Source organism: Chenopodium quinoa, unplaced genomic scaffold (genome assembly GCF_001683475.1).
Source record: "Chenopodium quinoa cultivar QQ74 unplaced genomic scaffold, ASM168347v1, whole genome shotgun sequence".
NCBI classification, from domain to species: Eukaryota; Viridiplantae; Streptophyta; class Magnoliopsida; order Caryophyllales; family Amaranthaceae; genus Chenopodium; species Chenopodium quinoa.
Genome location: NW_018745003.1, coordinates 4713820 through 4728308, shown reverse-complemented (window position 1 = coordinate 4728308; position 14489 = coordinate 4713820). Strand labels below are relative to the sequence as shown.

The 14489-nt window shown below is 35.4% G+C and overlaps 3 protein-coding genes and 1 pseudogene across 3 annotated transcripts; 1 reads left to right on the top strand and 3 right to left on the bottom strand.

Moving 5' to 3' along the window:
- The first annotated feature begins 542 nt into the window (after window positions 1–542).
- On the top strand, window positions 543–3567 carry LOC110708039. Its single transcript, XM_021886135.1, has 2 exons — window positions 543–603; window positions 1962–3567. Exon 2 carries the CDS (start codon window positions 2064–2066, stop codon window positions 3168–3170), a length of 1107 nt encoding a protein of 368 aa, XP_021741827.1. The 5' UTR covers window positions 543–603; window positions 1962–2063; the 3' UTR covers window positions 3171–3567.
- A 1239-nt stretch (window positions 3568–4806) lies between these two features.
- Window positions 4807–5661, bottom strand: LOC110707660 (protein SRG1-like). The gene is made up of 2 exons (XM_021885681.1): window positions 5428–5661; window positions 4807–5142 (listed from the first exon to the last, which is right to left on the bottom strand). Exons 1-2 carry the CDS (start codon window positions 5659–5661, stop codon window positions 4807–4809), a joined length of 570 nt encoding a protein of 189 aa, XP_021741373.1.
- On the bottom strand, window positions 4846–8037 carry LOC110708037. Its single transcript, XM_021886134.1, has 2 exons — window positions 5428–8037; window positions 4846–5142 (listed from the first exon to the last, which is right to left on the bottom strand). The coding sequence occupies exon 1, from the start codon at window positions 7457–7459 to the stop codon at window positions 6374–6376; it is 1086 nt and encodes a 361-aa protein (XP_021741826.1). The 5' UTR covers window positions 7460–8037; the 3' UTR covers window positions 4846–5142; window positions 5428–6373.
- Window positions 8038–8279: 242 nt separating this feature from the next.
- On the bottom strand, window positions 8280–10832 carry LOC110708038 (annotated as a pseudogene).
- Between the last annotated feature and the right edge of the window lie 3657 nt (window positions 10833–14489).

The window sequence follows — 14489 nt, the reverse complement described above, 5'->3', positions numbered from 1 at the left end:
GCTTTGTGATAAAGGAAACTCTGTAAGCTTTTCTTCTGAAAATTGCAAAATCATCAACAATAACACTGGAAAAATCGTTTTGGAAGGAACTCGTAAAGGGAACACGTATACCGTGGATCTTAACAAAGTTCCAAAATACAATCTATCCTGTTTAAGTGTTATTGAGGATGATCCACTTCTATGGCATAGACGTTTTGGACATGTTAGTCTTTCATTGCTTGACAAATTAAGGTCAAAGGACTTGGTAATCGGATTACCTTCTATCAAATTCCTAAATGACAAAATTTGTGAAGCTTGCATCAAAGGAAAGCATGTTCGATCATCATTTAAATCAAAGAAAATGGTAAGCACCACAAAACCATTGGAACTCATTCATATGGATTTGTGTGGCCCCGTTAGAATTCAAAGTAGAAGTGGAAAAATATATGTCTTAGTTCTTGTAGATGATTATTCTAGATTTACATGGGTCATATTCTTACATAGTAAAGATGAAACTTTTGATATGTTTATGACTTTCCTGAAAAAGGGCTTAATTAGGCTAGATTTTATTTCTACTGAATGACAAATTGCTGATATATTAACTAAGCCTTTAAGCAGAGACAAGTTTGAAAAGATGCGTGTGGAATTGGGGATGCTACGGCTAAAGTGATTTTTGTTTGGAACCCCTAAGGTAAAATCGGATGTAACTAACAATGCTATGCTCAATCTTGTGTGCATAACACAGCTGAAATTACCCAGGGAAAAGATTTGTGAAGTATTGAAAAGTCACTTATACATACTTTTAATATGTTAAAAATATTGAGCCATGTTGTTTCAAGTTCCCTTTTCATCATTCTTTATTCTCTGTATTATGATCACGTAAATTATCATCATAATTTACAATCCATTTGCACTTACCATTTTTTTATATTGTTAATTTGTTTTCCTTCCTATTATTATCTTTTTTGCCTTCCTTATTTTTTTTATCTTTTATTCTTATCTTTTATTCATATTTTTATCTTTTTTTTTTCCTCCTTATTTTCCTTTGTTCAGTTCTGCTTTTATTTGTTACGTAAGATAAGAAGCATGTATATCAACTCCTTAACTTACGATTTTATTTTATCAACATTGAATTAGATGAGTGCAATTATTTCACCAAATTAAATCCTACTACCTCTAAAACTACTCCACTACCTCACCTTTTAAACCGTCACTTTTCTTTCTCACTCCTCCCAATTAAACTCTTCTTCTTCTTTTCACTCCACCTTCACCTATCAAATCAATTAAACTCCCCATAAACTCCCATAACCAGCCTCACTCTCTCTCCTTCCTATTCACACTATTCATCTTCTCCTTCCCTTCATTTTACCTTCAACACCATGAAAACCAACCGAAACACCACCCCAAAAACCCGATCACCACCATCCAAACCCTCCTCAAACACGGGGTCTCCACAACCGGTGCCAATTGCGATGGTGCATCCATCTGCTCAGCCAAAGAGGAAGGCTAAGGTTGTGAAGGGCGGCGACAGGAAACGGCGCGCAACCACCAAATTCCCATCATGGAATTACACTCTCGGATATCACATCAACTATGATTGGTGTGTGGCGAGTAAGTTCACTGAATTTACTTCTTTAATTGATTATCAAAAATGGACTCACTTGTTCCAGAATTATTCTCATTACCCTGTTTATCCTAAACTTATTTATGAGTTCAAAAATACCTTTCAATGTGATAATGGTGTGTGCTCGGCCGTATTTAATGATATTCCAATTTCGATTGATGCCAATTATCTTGGAAATCTATTTCAAGTTCCTGTTAAAGGCTATTGTTCTTATTTAAAGCACAAACAATCTGTAAATATTGGCCATAATGATGAATGCAAAATCCTTCAATTTATTGGAGGAAATCCGAAAGTGAAAACTACTCACCATCATGCCCTAACACCCCTTCATAAGCTACTGTTTACCTTCACCTGGAAGGGTATAGTACCCCGTTTACAAAAACGGAGTACCGTATCACTCTTGGATGCCTCCCTCATATTCTGTCTTGCATGCAAAATACAGATTAATTTCCCTGCTCTAATGATTGAACACTTGAATTCTTATGCTCAAAAGACCACAATTCCATATGGCTCTTTCCTTACTGTGTTGGTCAAATCTTTTGGTATTGATGTTGAATGTGAATCCCCAACATATCTCAAACCCGATAATATCCTCTCTGAACAATCATTACTTAGACTGAGTCTTAGGCTTACAAATGGCAAAGTATGTTTTGTGCCTCGGAAAGGAGGGGAGAAAAAGAAAGGGAAAGGGAAAGAAGCTGAGGAAGAATGTGATGCAAGTGATGAGGAGGGCAGTGACCAGGGTAGTGAGGTTGCTAGTGAGGGTGCTACCACCTCCAATGATTCTGAGGGAGATAAGGAAGAAGAAAAAAGTTCTAACGGAGAGAAAAACAAAGAAAAAATACTTGAGGGAGATGTGCAAGGAGAAAAACAGGAAGATTCTGAGGGGGAACATAAGGAAGTTTCTGAGGGGGAAGCTCGAAAATCTGACTCACATGAGGGGCAGGGAACTGATCAAAGTGAGGGGGAACATACCACAGACTCTGAGAGCACAGCTGGACCACCTGTCATTCCTGTGTTTACAGGGGGCCTTAGAAGAAGTAAGAGGAATGTGGTCAAGCCTGCCCTTTCTACTACACACCCTGTGACTGTAGAAACCATCAGCTCCTCAGACAAATCTGATCCCACCTTCAAACCTACCCAAGTTCCCTTTGCCATTGAACCCTCTTCTATTCCTGTCTCATCTACTAGGCAGCCTCCTCATTCACCTTCTCCTCCTCCATTTCAGCCTACTGGCTTTGCTGCTTTCTCTGGAACTCGTGTGTTTGTTTATGATTTTCAACAGGTTAAAGCAGATATGGAGAAGTTGACTACTCTGGTGAGCAAGAAACTGGAGGAAATGGCCTCGGAATTGCTTTCTCTTAAAGGCCAGGTGCAGGCTCTGGCAGAATCTCAAGCAACCGGATTTGCAGGCGTGGAGGCAAAGCTTGCACAGGCTGAAGGCAAGTTTAGTGAAGGCAACAAGGAGATCTTGGAAACTATCAACAAAGTAGCCTTTGAGGAAGTCGAGGAAGACTCTATTGATCCCACAAATCCAACCCTTGATCCTACCAATGCAGCCTCTTAAATCCTTGATTGCACTTATTCTAATTTCATATGTTGAACAATTTTATTTTGGTTTTGTTTAATCTCTCTGAACTTTGGTTTGTACGCCTTTATCCTTTGCTACATTCTCTATGTTCCTCTTCTATTTCCTAAATCGGAACTTGGCTCGTATTTTTCATATGATTGTGTGTGTTTGCTGATAATTTGGTACCTAACTTATTTTTGCCTTGCATTATTTGAGCTCACTATTCCCTACGTAGTCTAGTGGGAGTATAGCAAAATGTTTTTTTTCAATCTTTTGATAATGCCAAAAGGGGGAAAAGACAAACTTCATGGCGGCTAAAGTGTTTACCAAGGAACTCACACATCGAAGGTACAAACTTTTGCCAAGTTCAGTTTTTAAAGTCTTTGTTAATTTTTTCTTTTGCTCAGTTTTTTTTTTTTTTTTTTTTTTTTTTAAAAAAAAAAAAAAAAAAAAAAAAATACTTTTTAATATTTTTCTAAGTTCTTTAATTGTTTTTTTTGTTTTCATGCCTTACTCTAAATTTTTGTTGCATGCCTGGATGATTTTATTTACCTAAGTTTGTCAATGTTTGTCATCATCAAAAAGGGGGAATTTGTTGAGCCTTTTGGTTTTGATGGACAAATTGACAAACTCGACTAATGAATGTTTTGAGTCTTTGGTGAATAAAGGATTCAAGCAAAGTTCGTTCCGGAGTAGGAACTTGGATGCGGAGTAGCATTCTTTAAAAAGCCTCGTGCAAATCTCACGTTCTAGTTTTAATTGTGAGCACTCAATAATATAAAGTCGGAAAGGAACTCAATGACTTATGTTAAAGACTACTGGAATAAAAGTTAGTTTTAAAAGATAATTTCTTAAAGAAAAGATAATTTGTAAAAGTTTTAATAAAGATAATTATCGAAGATAATTATCTAGTTGTTTTAATAAATAATAAATTTATCTTTTCAAATAAAATCTTTTTAAACAAACTTTTGATAATCTTTTAAATAAATATTTGATAAAGTTAGCAAGTGGTTTTTCTGTGAGAAAATCTTTTATACGGCTAATGGTTATCAAGTTGTTAGGATAGTGGTTTAATTAGATAAGGCTAGGAAACCTCTTCATGATCACAATCTGTCAAGATAACTCCACAAGTTGTTAGTGGGTTGTTGACATGTGGACGTGATTATGGTGGAGGTTAATGACTAAGCCTTCTCTATAAATACTCATGCAAACTATCTCAGCAAAACAGAACTCTTAAGCATAAAAATTCCAGTAGCCATCTAATAACATAAAGAGAGTTATTTTCCTTCATATATTCTTGAGTGCAATAGGTATTTGTAATCACAGATTGTATACAAGTACTTTGGGGTTGGGATTGTGAGTTTGTAAGGTGAGGTTAAGGAAGCTTCGTTGCTGAAGTCTTCTGTGAGAGTTGGGAACAAGTTCCTAATTTGGGGAACTTGTTAACGGGTTTGAATCTTCACTTGTACAGAGTTTGATTACATAGTGGAAATTTAGAAAAGCCTATATCTTCTCTCGTCATTATTTCATTTAGTTAAATTCCGCAAAAAGTTTTTAGATTTCACCTCAAATACAATTCACCCCCCCTCTTGTATTAGCCAGTTAGACTTTCAACATGAATGAAACTCAAAAGCTAGACAAAGTCAACCCACGAGAGGTCAAGTCTACTTGGATCATTCACCTTACCTAGAGGAAAAATACTATAGATATTAAAGATGTACCTAAATGCAACTGGCTTCTCAGGCCAATATTTTAGCTTTCGTTGATCTTCAGGGTTAACTGTAAGGTAAAGTCGATCCATCCAATCGAGAGTCTGCTGCTTCGATACAACTGCATCATTTCCATATCCATCCCAATCATCGATACCTCTAGAGTACTTTTGTTTCTCCTCAAGAGGAAGTGCAAAAAATTGCTTGCCAACTTCACGGATTTTGTCAAGGAAATCATTGGTCATGCCATGATTTATGGCCTGAGAAAACAATTATCAGTTCTTAACATAGCATTTTTTTTTCTTTTTGAAACCATTCCAATTAATTTTTTTTTTTTTTCAAAATAGAAAAGAAACCAAAGTAATCTGTGAGAAATATAAACTTATACCCTTCACATGTCCAAATGGACTTGATTATGGTTTACACTCTACATCTACATCAGCTTCAATAATAAAGCACCAAAATAAATCTAACATGCCTAAAAGTTTACTCTTTTCCCTTGAATACTACAGAGTATTGACAAAACTCATTAAGAAAATTCATACCTGGAAACAACCCCATTGACTGAGAGCTGATCGAAGCTTTCCTAATTCATGATCAGATTCAGGAGATGAAGGCAAAAACACGAGAGAAAAATCAATGACAAAATCATCCATGTATGAAACAGAGTCAACTTTCGATGGTGGGAATCCATCTTTATGAATAAACTGTTCTGGGATTTCACCATTACAGCTTAGAGCTATTTCTTGAACCGGCTTCGATTGCAACATTTCCTCCATAGTTATGTTTATGCTGTGATCTGCAATCTTGTGCTTGAATTATCTTTAGCAGAAGCTTTCATAGAAGATAAGATCAACCGACCTTTGCTAGTCAAAATGAATAAAGTACTCCAATTGTAGCAGATTATTTTATTGCACTGACCACAAGTAGTGTTATGCGTGCGCCATAGCTAGCCATGTTTAGAGAGCTTCCAATTGTTGAAAATATTAATGAGGGAAAATATTGTTCTATAGTTTAGAAAAAAAAAGGCAATTAACAGCAAATAAGTAAATATACATGTTAGAGGGTATACTCCATAAGAGTTAAATAATTAAATCACACAAGGGAAAACTTTAGATGCAATTAACATCATATCAAGAGAGACATATAGGTAAACTAACATTTTGAGGATATAATTGTCCTCACACTATTCATAAGTGTTTTCTCATACTTTTAAAAAAGTAGAGATGATGCTCGTTAAGATGTACTTTAGGTTGAAAAATCACTTTCAGTTCATGTAACCAACCTCACTTATGGGATTAAGGCTTGATTGATTGATATGTTGAAAATGACTAATTCAAAATATTGGCTCCTACTCTGCTCCATTTATCATTTGTTAAGAATATAATCATGTAATACGAAGAATATTCAAGAAGTGATTTTTCTTCTTCTTCTTCTTTTTTTTTTTCCTTTTTTTTTTTTTTTTTTTTGAAACCACCCCAAAGGGCAAAATTACTCATTAAGATCGGCCAAAGCAAGCTCCAAAATGCGAGTCGGAATTACATCGTTCCACACCCTATGACCAACCTCCCAAGGCTGAGAGTGAGCCAAGGCGTGTGCAATTTTATTTCCACCCCGCTTCACAAAAGACCATCTAACATTAACAAAATTACTACTCTTTGCATAAATATCATCAAGAACTAAGTGAATGGAACTAGAACCAGTCGACTTGTTTCTTAGTGCTTGGATCACAAGAAGGCAATCACTCTCCAAGACAATCTGCTGCACACCCAGCTCACCAGCAAGTTGCAGCCCAAAGAGCACAGCTTTCGCTTCAGCCACCTCAGTCGTCCATTTATCAGGAGCTTGGAAGGAAGAGCACGCACACACCACCCCACTGCTATCTCTGATCACTGCACCAAGCCCAGAGCCTAACTCCCCAATGATTCCAGCATCACCATCGACCTTATGCCACCCCTGATCAGGAATAGACCACGTCTCAGGGTGGCTCACAGCAGCAGTCCTACCAGGCCTTACATCCAGCTTGCAGCTTTCCTCACTAACTTCCTGGCAGATCTTCAAAGCATACTTAACTGTGTCCTCAGGCTCAATGATTTTTCCTTCCATTATCCTGGAGTTACGAGCTCCCCAAATAGCCCAGCAAAGGGTAATAATGCTAGTAACCTCATCATTATCAAACTCTGTAAAAACACTCTCCCACCAGTCAATGATAGTACTCATTCTAGAACAAGCAACATGAGAAAATTGACTTTTACTCCAGATTTCCCGCGCAAACTTGCAATCTCTAAGGGCATGAAGAGTAGACTCAAAGTTCTCGTTGACAGATGCAACAATCAGGGTCATAGTCACGGATCCGATGGTGAATATTGTAGCGAGTAGGAAGCGCATTCTGACAGGCCCTCCACGCAAAAATTTTAATACGTGGGAGGACCTGTAAATGCCAAATACGCTTCCAAATAGAATGAGCATTAGAAGGAGCTTCCTCCCCATTCTTCCAATCATCCTCAAACATAGCACGATAGGCTGACCTGACAGAATACTCACCATTTTTCTCCAAATCCCAGCATATACGATCATTAGGAAGCTGAGAACTCAGAGGGATGCTGCTGATTCTATCACATTCAAACGGCAAAAAATATTGATTTAGCTTCTCATAATCCCAGCAAGCCGAATTCTAAACCAACAGACACTCACTCTCAAATTATGATCAGCATTTCCCAGGGGCGAAATGATCATGTGAGTTTGGGTTTGCGGCACCCAAGGGTCAGACCATACTCTAGTCAACTCACCATTACCCACTCTCCATCTAATACCTCGGCGAACCACCCATCTGGACTCCGCAATTCCCCTCCATGTGTAACTTGGGTTAACCCCCAAATCAGCATCATAAAAGAGCAATTAGGATAGTAACGAGACTTAAGCACTTGCTCCACAAGACTACCCGGCTTCATCAATAATCTCCATGCTTGTTTTCCCAAGAGAGCCCAATTAAATAATTTAAAGTCGCGGAAACCCAAACCCCCTTCACTCTTCTTCCTACAGAGCTTCTTCCAAGCTAACCAGTGAATTTTCCGTTCACCTTGCTTCTGGCCCCACCAAAATTGAGCAACAAGAGATCGCAGCTTCATCACAAAAAGAAGATGGAAACTTAAAAACACTCATCGCGTAGGTAGGGAGAGATTGGACCACCGCCTTTATCATGACCTCCCTACCCGCCTTAGATAGCACCATCCCCTTCCACCCTTGGAAGAAGTGATTTTTCCATACACAGTATAATTAGAATTAAGGCTGTTTAATGGTTGGAGGCCCTCCTTCAACCCTTGTGAGAGTGTTTGCAGTCACAATAAAAATCGACAAGCAAATACTAAACTGTTTCCTCAAAGGCTCAATTAAGAAGAAAAAAAAAAAGCAAAATTTTCAAGCATAGAAATCACAAAGCAAGGTTCTCAGCAAAAGCAAACGGACTACGTGATAAAATCTCAAGAGATCAACCGAGATACACACATTTAGCTACACGGTATTAGATTCTAACGGCATGCAGTGGTCTCTTCCCCAACTGATAGTTCTCGAAGAATATGTTTTCGTAATGCTTCACTCTTTTGTACATCTGAGGTCTGTCATCTGTGACTAGTCCTGCTAACGGTCCAACCTCCCTATCAGGGTCTGAGAAACTGAACACTGCCACCGAGATTCTCTCTCTTTCCGAGTTTGTGACCACCCTATGCATGGGACTTTTCAGTATTCCATTACTCATTATCTGTTCCAAATAGATTGATTGATCAGAATATTATCAAGCCTCTTTATAGGGTTGAATTCAACCTTGAAAATATTTGGTGTAAATGAGCAATCTTATATCTACTTTTTTGCACAAGTATAGGCAGATCATCAATTTTCGAGAAGTTAATAAATTCTATATAAAAGATAATGATCCCCCTTAAAATTCAAGTATTAAGCACCGTATACCAGTGCGATTTTGTAAATGAATTATTCAATACGAGTCTAAAATTTCAGCCTAATAGGATTATATTTAAGGCAATCACAGCTTCAAGGAAGTAGTTACCTCTAATAAATCACCAACATTGATAAATAAAGTATCCGGAACAATGGGAACTTTGAACCACTGATCATCTTTTAGCACTTGAAGGCCTTCAACTTCCTTGTCTTGCAGAAGCAATGTTACTGCTGTTCCATCCGCGTGTGGTTTGACACCAAGAACACTTTCAGGGTCCGGACAAGGTGGATAGAAATTGAATCTTGAGGCCATTATTACTAAATCTCCATGCTCTTTCAGGAAGCAATTTTCCTCCAAATTCAAGGAACAGGCCATAGCTTCATGAGAAGTTCAAATATCGCTCTAAGCTTCAAGATGTATTCATGTATAACCTCCCTACCAAAGTTCAGATACATGAAACTCAGAAACTTAAGAAATACATCAAATCATCTCCATGTTAAGATTAGAGATGTACCTAAAGGAAAGCGGCTTCTCAGGCCAATACTTCAGCTTGCGCTGATCTTCAGGGTATACAGTAAGATAAAGTCGGTCAGTCCAATCAAGTGTCTGCTTCTCTGATACAACCGTGTCATTTCCATATCCATCCCAGTCATTAATCTCCCTAGAGTACTTTTGTTTCTCTTCCAGAGGTAATGCAAAAAAATTCTTAGTAACTTCGCGTACTTTGTCAAGGAATTCGCTAGTCATGCCATGATTTATGGCCTGAGAGAACATACATAACTTTCAAACATTACTCTAAGCATTTTCTTACAACAAAGAGTTCGCCTACTTTGTTCTAAATTTCTTATAAATCGTCATACAAACACATAGAAAACACCTACATGGATATTAAACGAACTAGTACATACTCCCTCGATCCCTAAAAGTTGTAGCTACTTTGACTTATTTTGTGAGACAGTCACCATCAAAGAAGGAACAAGAGGGGGTAATGCAATTGCTTTCTTTACTCACATTTCCCACAAATTGTCTCAAATTACACCTTAAGGATAGTAAACATTAAAATTGATACACTGAAATCTGAAATGACTAATCATGCCATGAATCATGTACTCTTATAAACAAATAAATCATTCACAATATTATTGATTGAAAAAGCAAACATTTAGTACAATTTACATATACTTTGTTCCAATGTACTAATTAGTGACACCATTAATTTGAAATTAAAATCCTAATTAATCTTACGTCTTAGAATTTGTCAATTTAAATTCTCAGCTACAACAAAACAAGTTGAAATCATAATAAATCTTCAACTGTATAAAAATCAATCAAACCCACCATCAATGTTCTTCACAAACTGAAGCATACACCTAAATACAACTCTGAACCCACACTTTTTTTCCTCTTAATCAAATCAAATAAAAAGTCAAAGTCTTTACAACTAAACAATCATACTTTCGAATGAAATAACGAATATAATACCAAATATCAACTATGAAACAATAAAATTAGCACCCAAAATAATTCAATCAAGTAACACACAAAAAAAAAATAAAAAAAAAACCCAAAAATTAAATCCAAACCTGAAAACAACCCCATTGAGTGAGAGCTAATCGAAGCTTGCCCAGTTCATCTTTAGCTTCAGAAGATGAAGGTGGAAAGAGGAGAGAGCAATCAATGACAAAATCATCCATATATGAAACAGAATCAACTTTTGATTGTGGGTATCCATTTTTTTGGATAAACTTTTCTGGGATTTCACCATTATTACAGCTTCGAGCAATCTCTTGTACTGGCTTTTCTTGGAACATGATGATTTTTGTTTATGTTTTTCTGGATTGCAGTTATTTTCTGTATGATTTTGATTTTTGATTTGGTTGAATTGAAGCTCTGAAATGGAGAAGATGAATCCATGTTTGTTCAATTAGTCAAAGGAAATATAGATTAGTCAAAGGAGAATATTTTATGATTTTATTCATTTGACCTTAACGTTTTTTGGTTTCTAGTCCTCTGATTCTGATTTATGAATATTCATGTTGGGTTAATAATTTAATATACTACTCCACTCATGTCCTTTTCCTCCTCGACGTGTCTAGTGGCGGATCTTCACAATATTTTTTAGTGGGTCAAATTATATACTCCCTCCCTCTTACAATATAGTTTCTATTTTCTATTTAGGAGATTCATAATGTTATTCTTGTTTCCTTTTTGGATAGTATGTAAAGATTATTATACCATTATTTTTTTAACTTTATTCATTGAACTTCTTAATTTACCCTTAAATTATCCACTTGCATTGTACTTTTTTCCACTTTCTCTTTCTAACTTTTGTCTATAATTGTACTTTTCACTTTTTTTTGCCCTTAAATTATCCATTTGCCTTGTACTTTTGTCTAACTTTTTTCCACTTCTCCTCCTATATATTAAATACCATGAACAATAGGAACTATATTATGGGACGAAGAGAGTATAATAAAATTTAAACCCGTAAAATATTTAATTACCTATACAATTTTTCTGAAATAAATATATATAGTAAAGTATATTATTGCCTTCTTATTTTAATTATTATACAAATACCGTAAAAAGATAAATCATTGATATAATTCTATTTTATTAAGTAATTAAACTTTGACATTACTTCCATAACTCAAAACTTTAAAGGGAGGATAATGGTATTATTTATTATGATTAAAGTCTTATGTGTAGACCTGGTTATTGGGCGGGTCGGGTCAGTGTCGGTGCGGGTTAATTGTGGATTGGGTCAAAGAGGTCATATTTTATAGGGTCAATAGCAGGTCGGGCCTATGCGGGTCGCGGGTCAATAGCTGGTCGATAATGGGCGGGCCAACAAAATATCAATTAAATAAATATTGAACAAAGCCATTATTAAGTATATACGAATACAAATTTATCTATGTAATTATTTTTTACATTATCTATTTTGTTTGTCTATTAAATTGGAAAAACATTTTGGCCCTATATTGACCTAACCCAATAAGGGCCCTATTTGTTAAAGGCCCTGTCTATTAAAAGCCCTTTAAACTTGACCCTAACTCTATTATCATTGGGCTACCCTACCCAATAACCAGCTCTACGTATGTGTTTTAATTTGGCACAACATAAAAATTGAAAAGGAAATAATACGGAGTATTTGGATAAAAATCCATAGAATATCAAAAAGAGAGGATAAGTCATATAGTAGTAACTTTAGGTGGGTTTAATTTGCATTAGGGTTTGTATAAATTAAAACAAAGTTATTAAGTCATATAATAGGCTAACTTCATTGGGTCTCACTGGTCAAATTTTTTGGCTATTACTGGATTTTAATGATAGAAACTAATTTGGGCAATTTTTCAAGAGAAGGCCAGGCACTTGCATGCCCCTTCAAAGGTCCGCCTCTTCACGTGTCAATTTAGATTCGATGAGATTAGGTCGGATCAGACTCGGGTGGAATTTGTATTAAAGTTGAATTATGTCAATTTTTTTTTAAAATAAAGATAAATTCATAAATAAGAAATTATGTGAGTGATATGACATAAGAGATTTATATTTAAAAAATCATCTGTTTTTTTGCTTGAGTTATGCTAAATCATGGTTTCAATGCAAGTTGAAATTTAAATCAGGTTTTTTTTTTGGGTTGGATTGAGGTAGGTTAGTCGGGTTAGTTTTTGATATCTCTAATGTGATGAAAGATTGGAAGGCAATATTGTATTTTTTTTTTTATTTTTTTTTACAAAGGCAATATGTTAGAGATATGAGATATCGAAAATATTTTCCAATATCTCATATCTCTAACACAATACTCTATTTAATTTTAACAACATTATCTAACCTAATTTATTGTCGTAGTACACTAGTACTCTTCTATTAACAAATTAATTTTTATATTTGTGTATTTTATTATTCTAAAAATAAAATCATATGGAGTACAGAGTACGTACGTTATTTGTGTAAAATCTCCTACTTTCTTCAAATTATATGAGTTTCAAGAAATTCATCTTATTCGAATTCCTTACTTTTTCATATTATTTTATAATATATATATATATATATATATATATATATATATATATATATATATATATATATATATATATATATATATGTATATTTGATATTATTTCCAATTCATAAGTCATAATTTAGTACTCCAACCCTTTATTCACAATATTCGTAAAAATTTTCTTAGAAAGAGATACAAAATTAAACAAAATAATGGAGTTTTGCTTGGATGTTTGTCTTCATAAATTACAAGAGAAGGCAAAATCAAATAAGGATAGTAACTCTGATCAAGAAAACATTGCGATTTCGCCTTTCGGAATCTGCGTAATATTTGTTGGCAGATAATTAAGAAACATAAAGAAAAAAAATAAATGGTTATTAAATAACCATGCATTACCATTGAAAATTAAAGGTGTTTCCAAATATAGGGAAAAATAACTAATGGTAATGAATATTGCAGGCTAAATTTTAAATGGCTTAGGTTGTTTTAGGAAAACTATAAATTGAGCATTTCCTTCATTTGTATGTAATAATTTTTAAGAGAAAATCTGAGAGAAGAAAAATAACTCAGAGAAAAGAGGGGTTGTATTTTTTGCACTTTGGTATAAATAGACATTTTGTTTATGTAATTTATTTCTCCCTCAAATTTGATTAAATAGAAAATTTGCATTATTTTCTTAACAATTGGTATCAAGAGCTTGGTTGACAATTAGTCCACATTACGATAAAAATAAAAACGATCCTAAAAGAAAAAGTCAAATTTGAGTGGGAGAAATGGCTGCAGACAAAGGAGAAGTTAAACTTGAAAAATTCGATGGTAAAGATTTCGGATTTTGGAAAATGCAGATTGAAGATTATTTATACCAGAAAAAACTCTATCAACCTCTGGAAGAGAAAAAGCCAGATGGCATGCAAGAAGCAGAATGGAAGCTTTTAGATAGACAAGCACTCAGAGTTATTCGATTGACGTTATCACGCAATGTGGCGTTTAACATTGCAAAGGAAACCACAACGGCAGGTCTTATGAAAGCTCTCTCTAATATGTATGAGAATCCATCAGCCTCCAATAAAGTTCATTTGATGAGGCGGTTGTTTAGTTTGAGGATGTCCGAAGGTGGATCGGTAGCTCAACACCTTAATGAACTCAATTCTGTCACAACCCAATTGAGTTCTGTTGAAATCAAATTTGATGATGAAGTATTAGCGTTAATACTTTTATCTTCCCCGCCAGATAGTTGGAATGCTACAGTCACAACTGTGAGTAGCTCATCGGGAAATAACAAGTTGAAGTTTGATGACGTTCGTGATCTGGTTCTTAGTGAGGAGATTCGACGAAGAGAATCAGGTGAATCTTCATCCTCTTCAGTATTGCATACAGAGTCAAGAGGAAGAAATTTAATCAGAAGGAATGAACGCGGAAGATCAAACTATCGAGGACAATCCAGAGATAGGAGGTCAAAATCCAGGAATCCAAATAATTTCCAAAACTCAAAGACTGTGGAGTGTTGGAATTGTGGAAAGATTGGGCACTATAAAAATCAGTGCAAGGGAACACCAAAAGGCAAAGAAGTGAAGGCAGAGGCAAATGTCACTTCTACCGGAGAAGGTGATGATGCGTTGATATGCTCATTGGAGAGCAAAGAAGAGTCT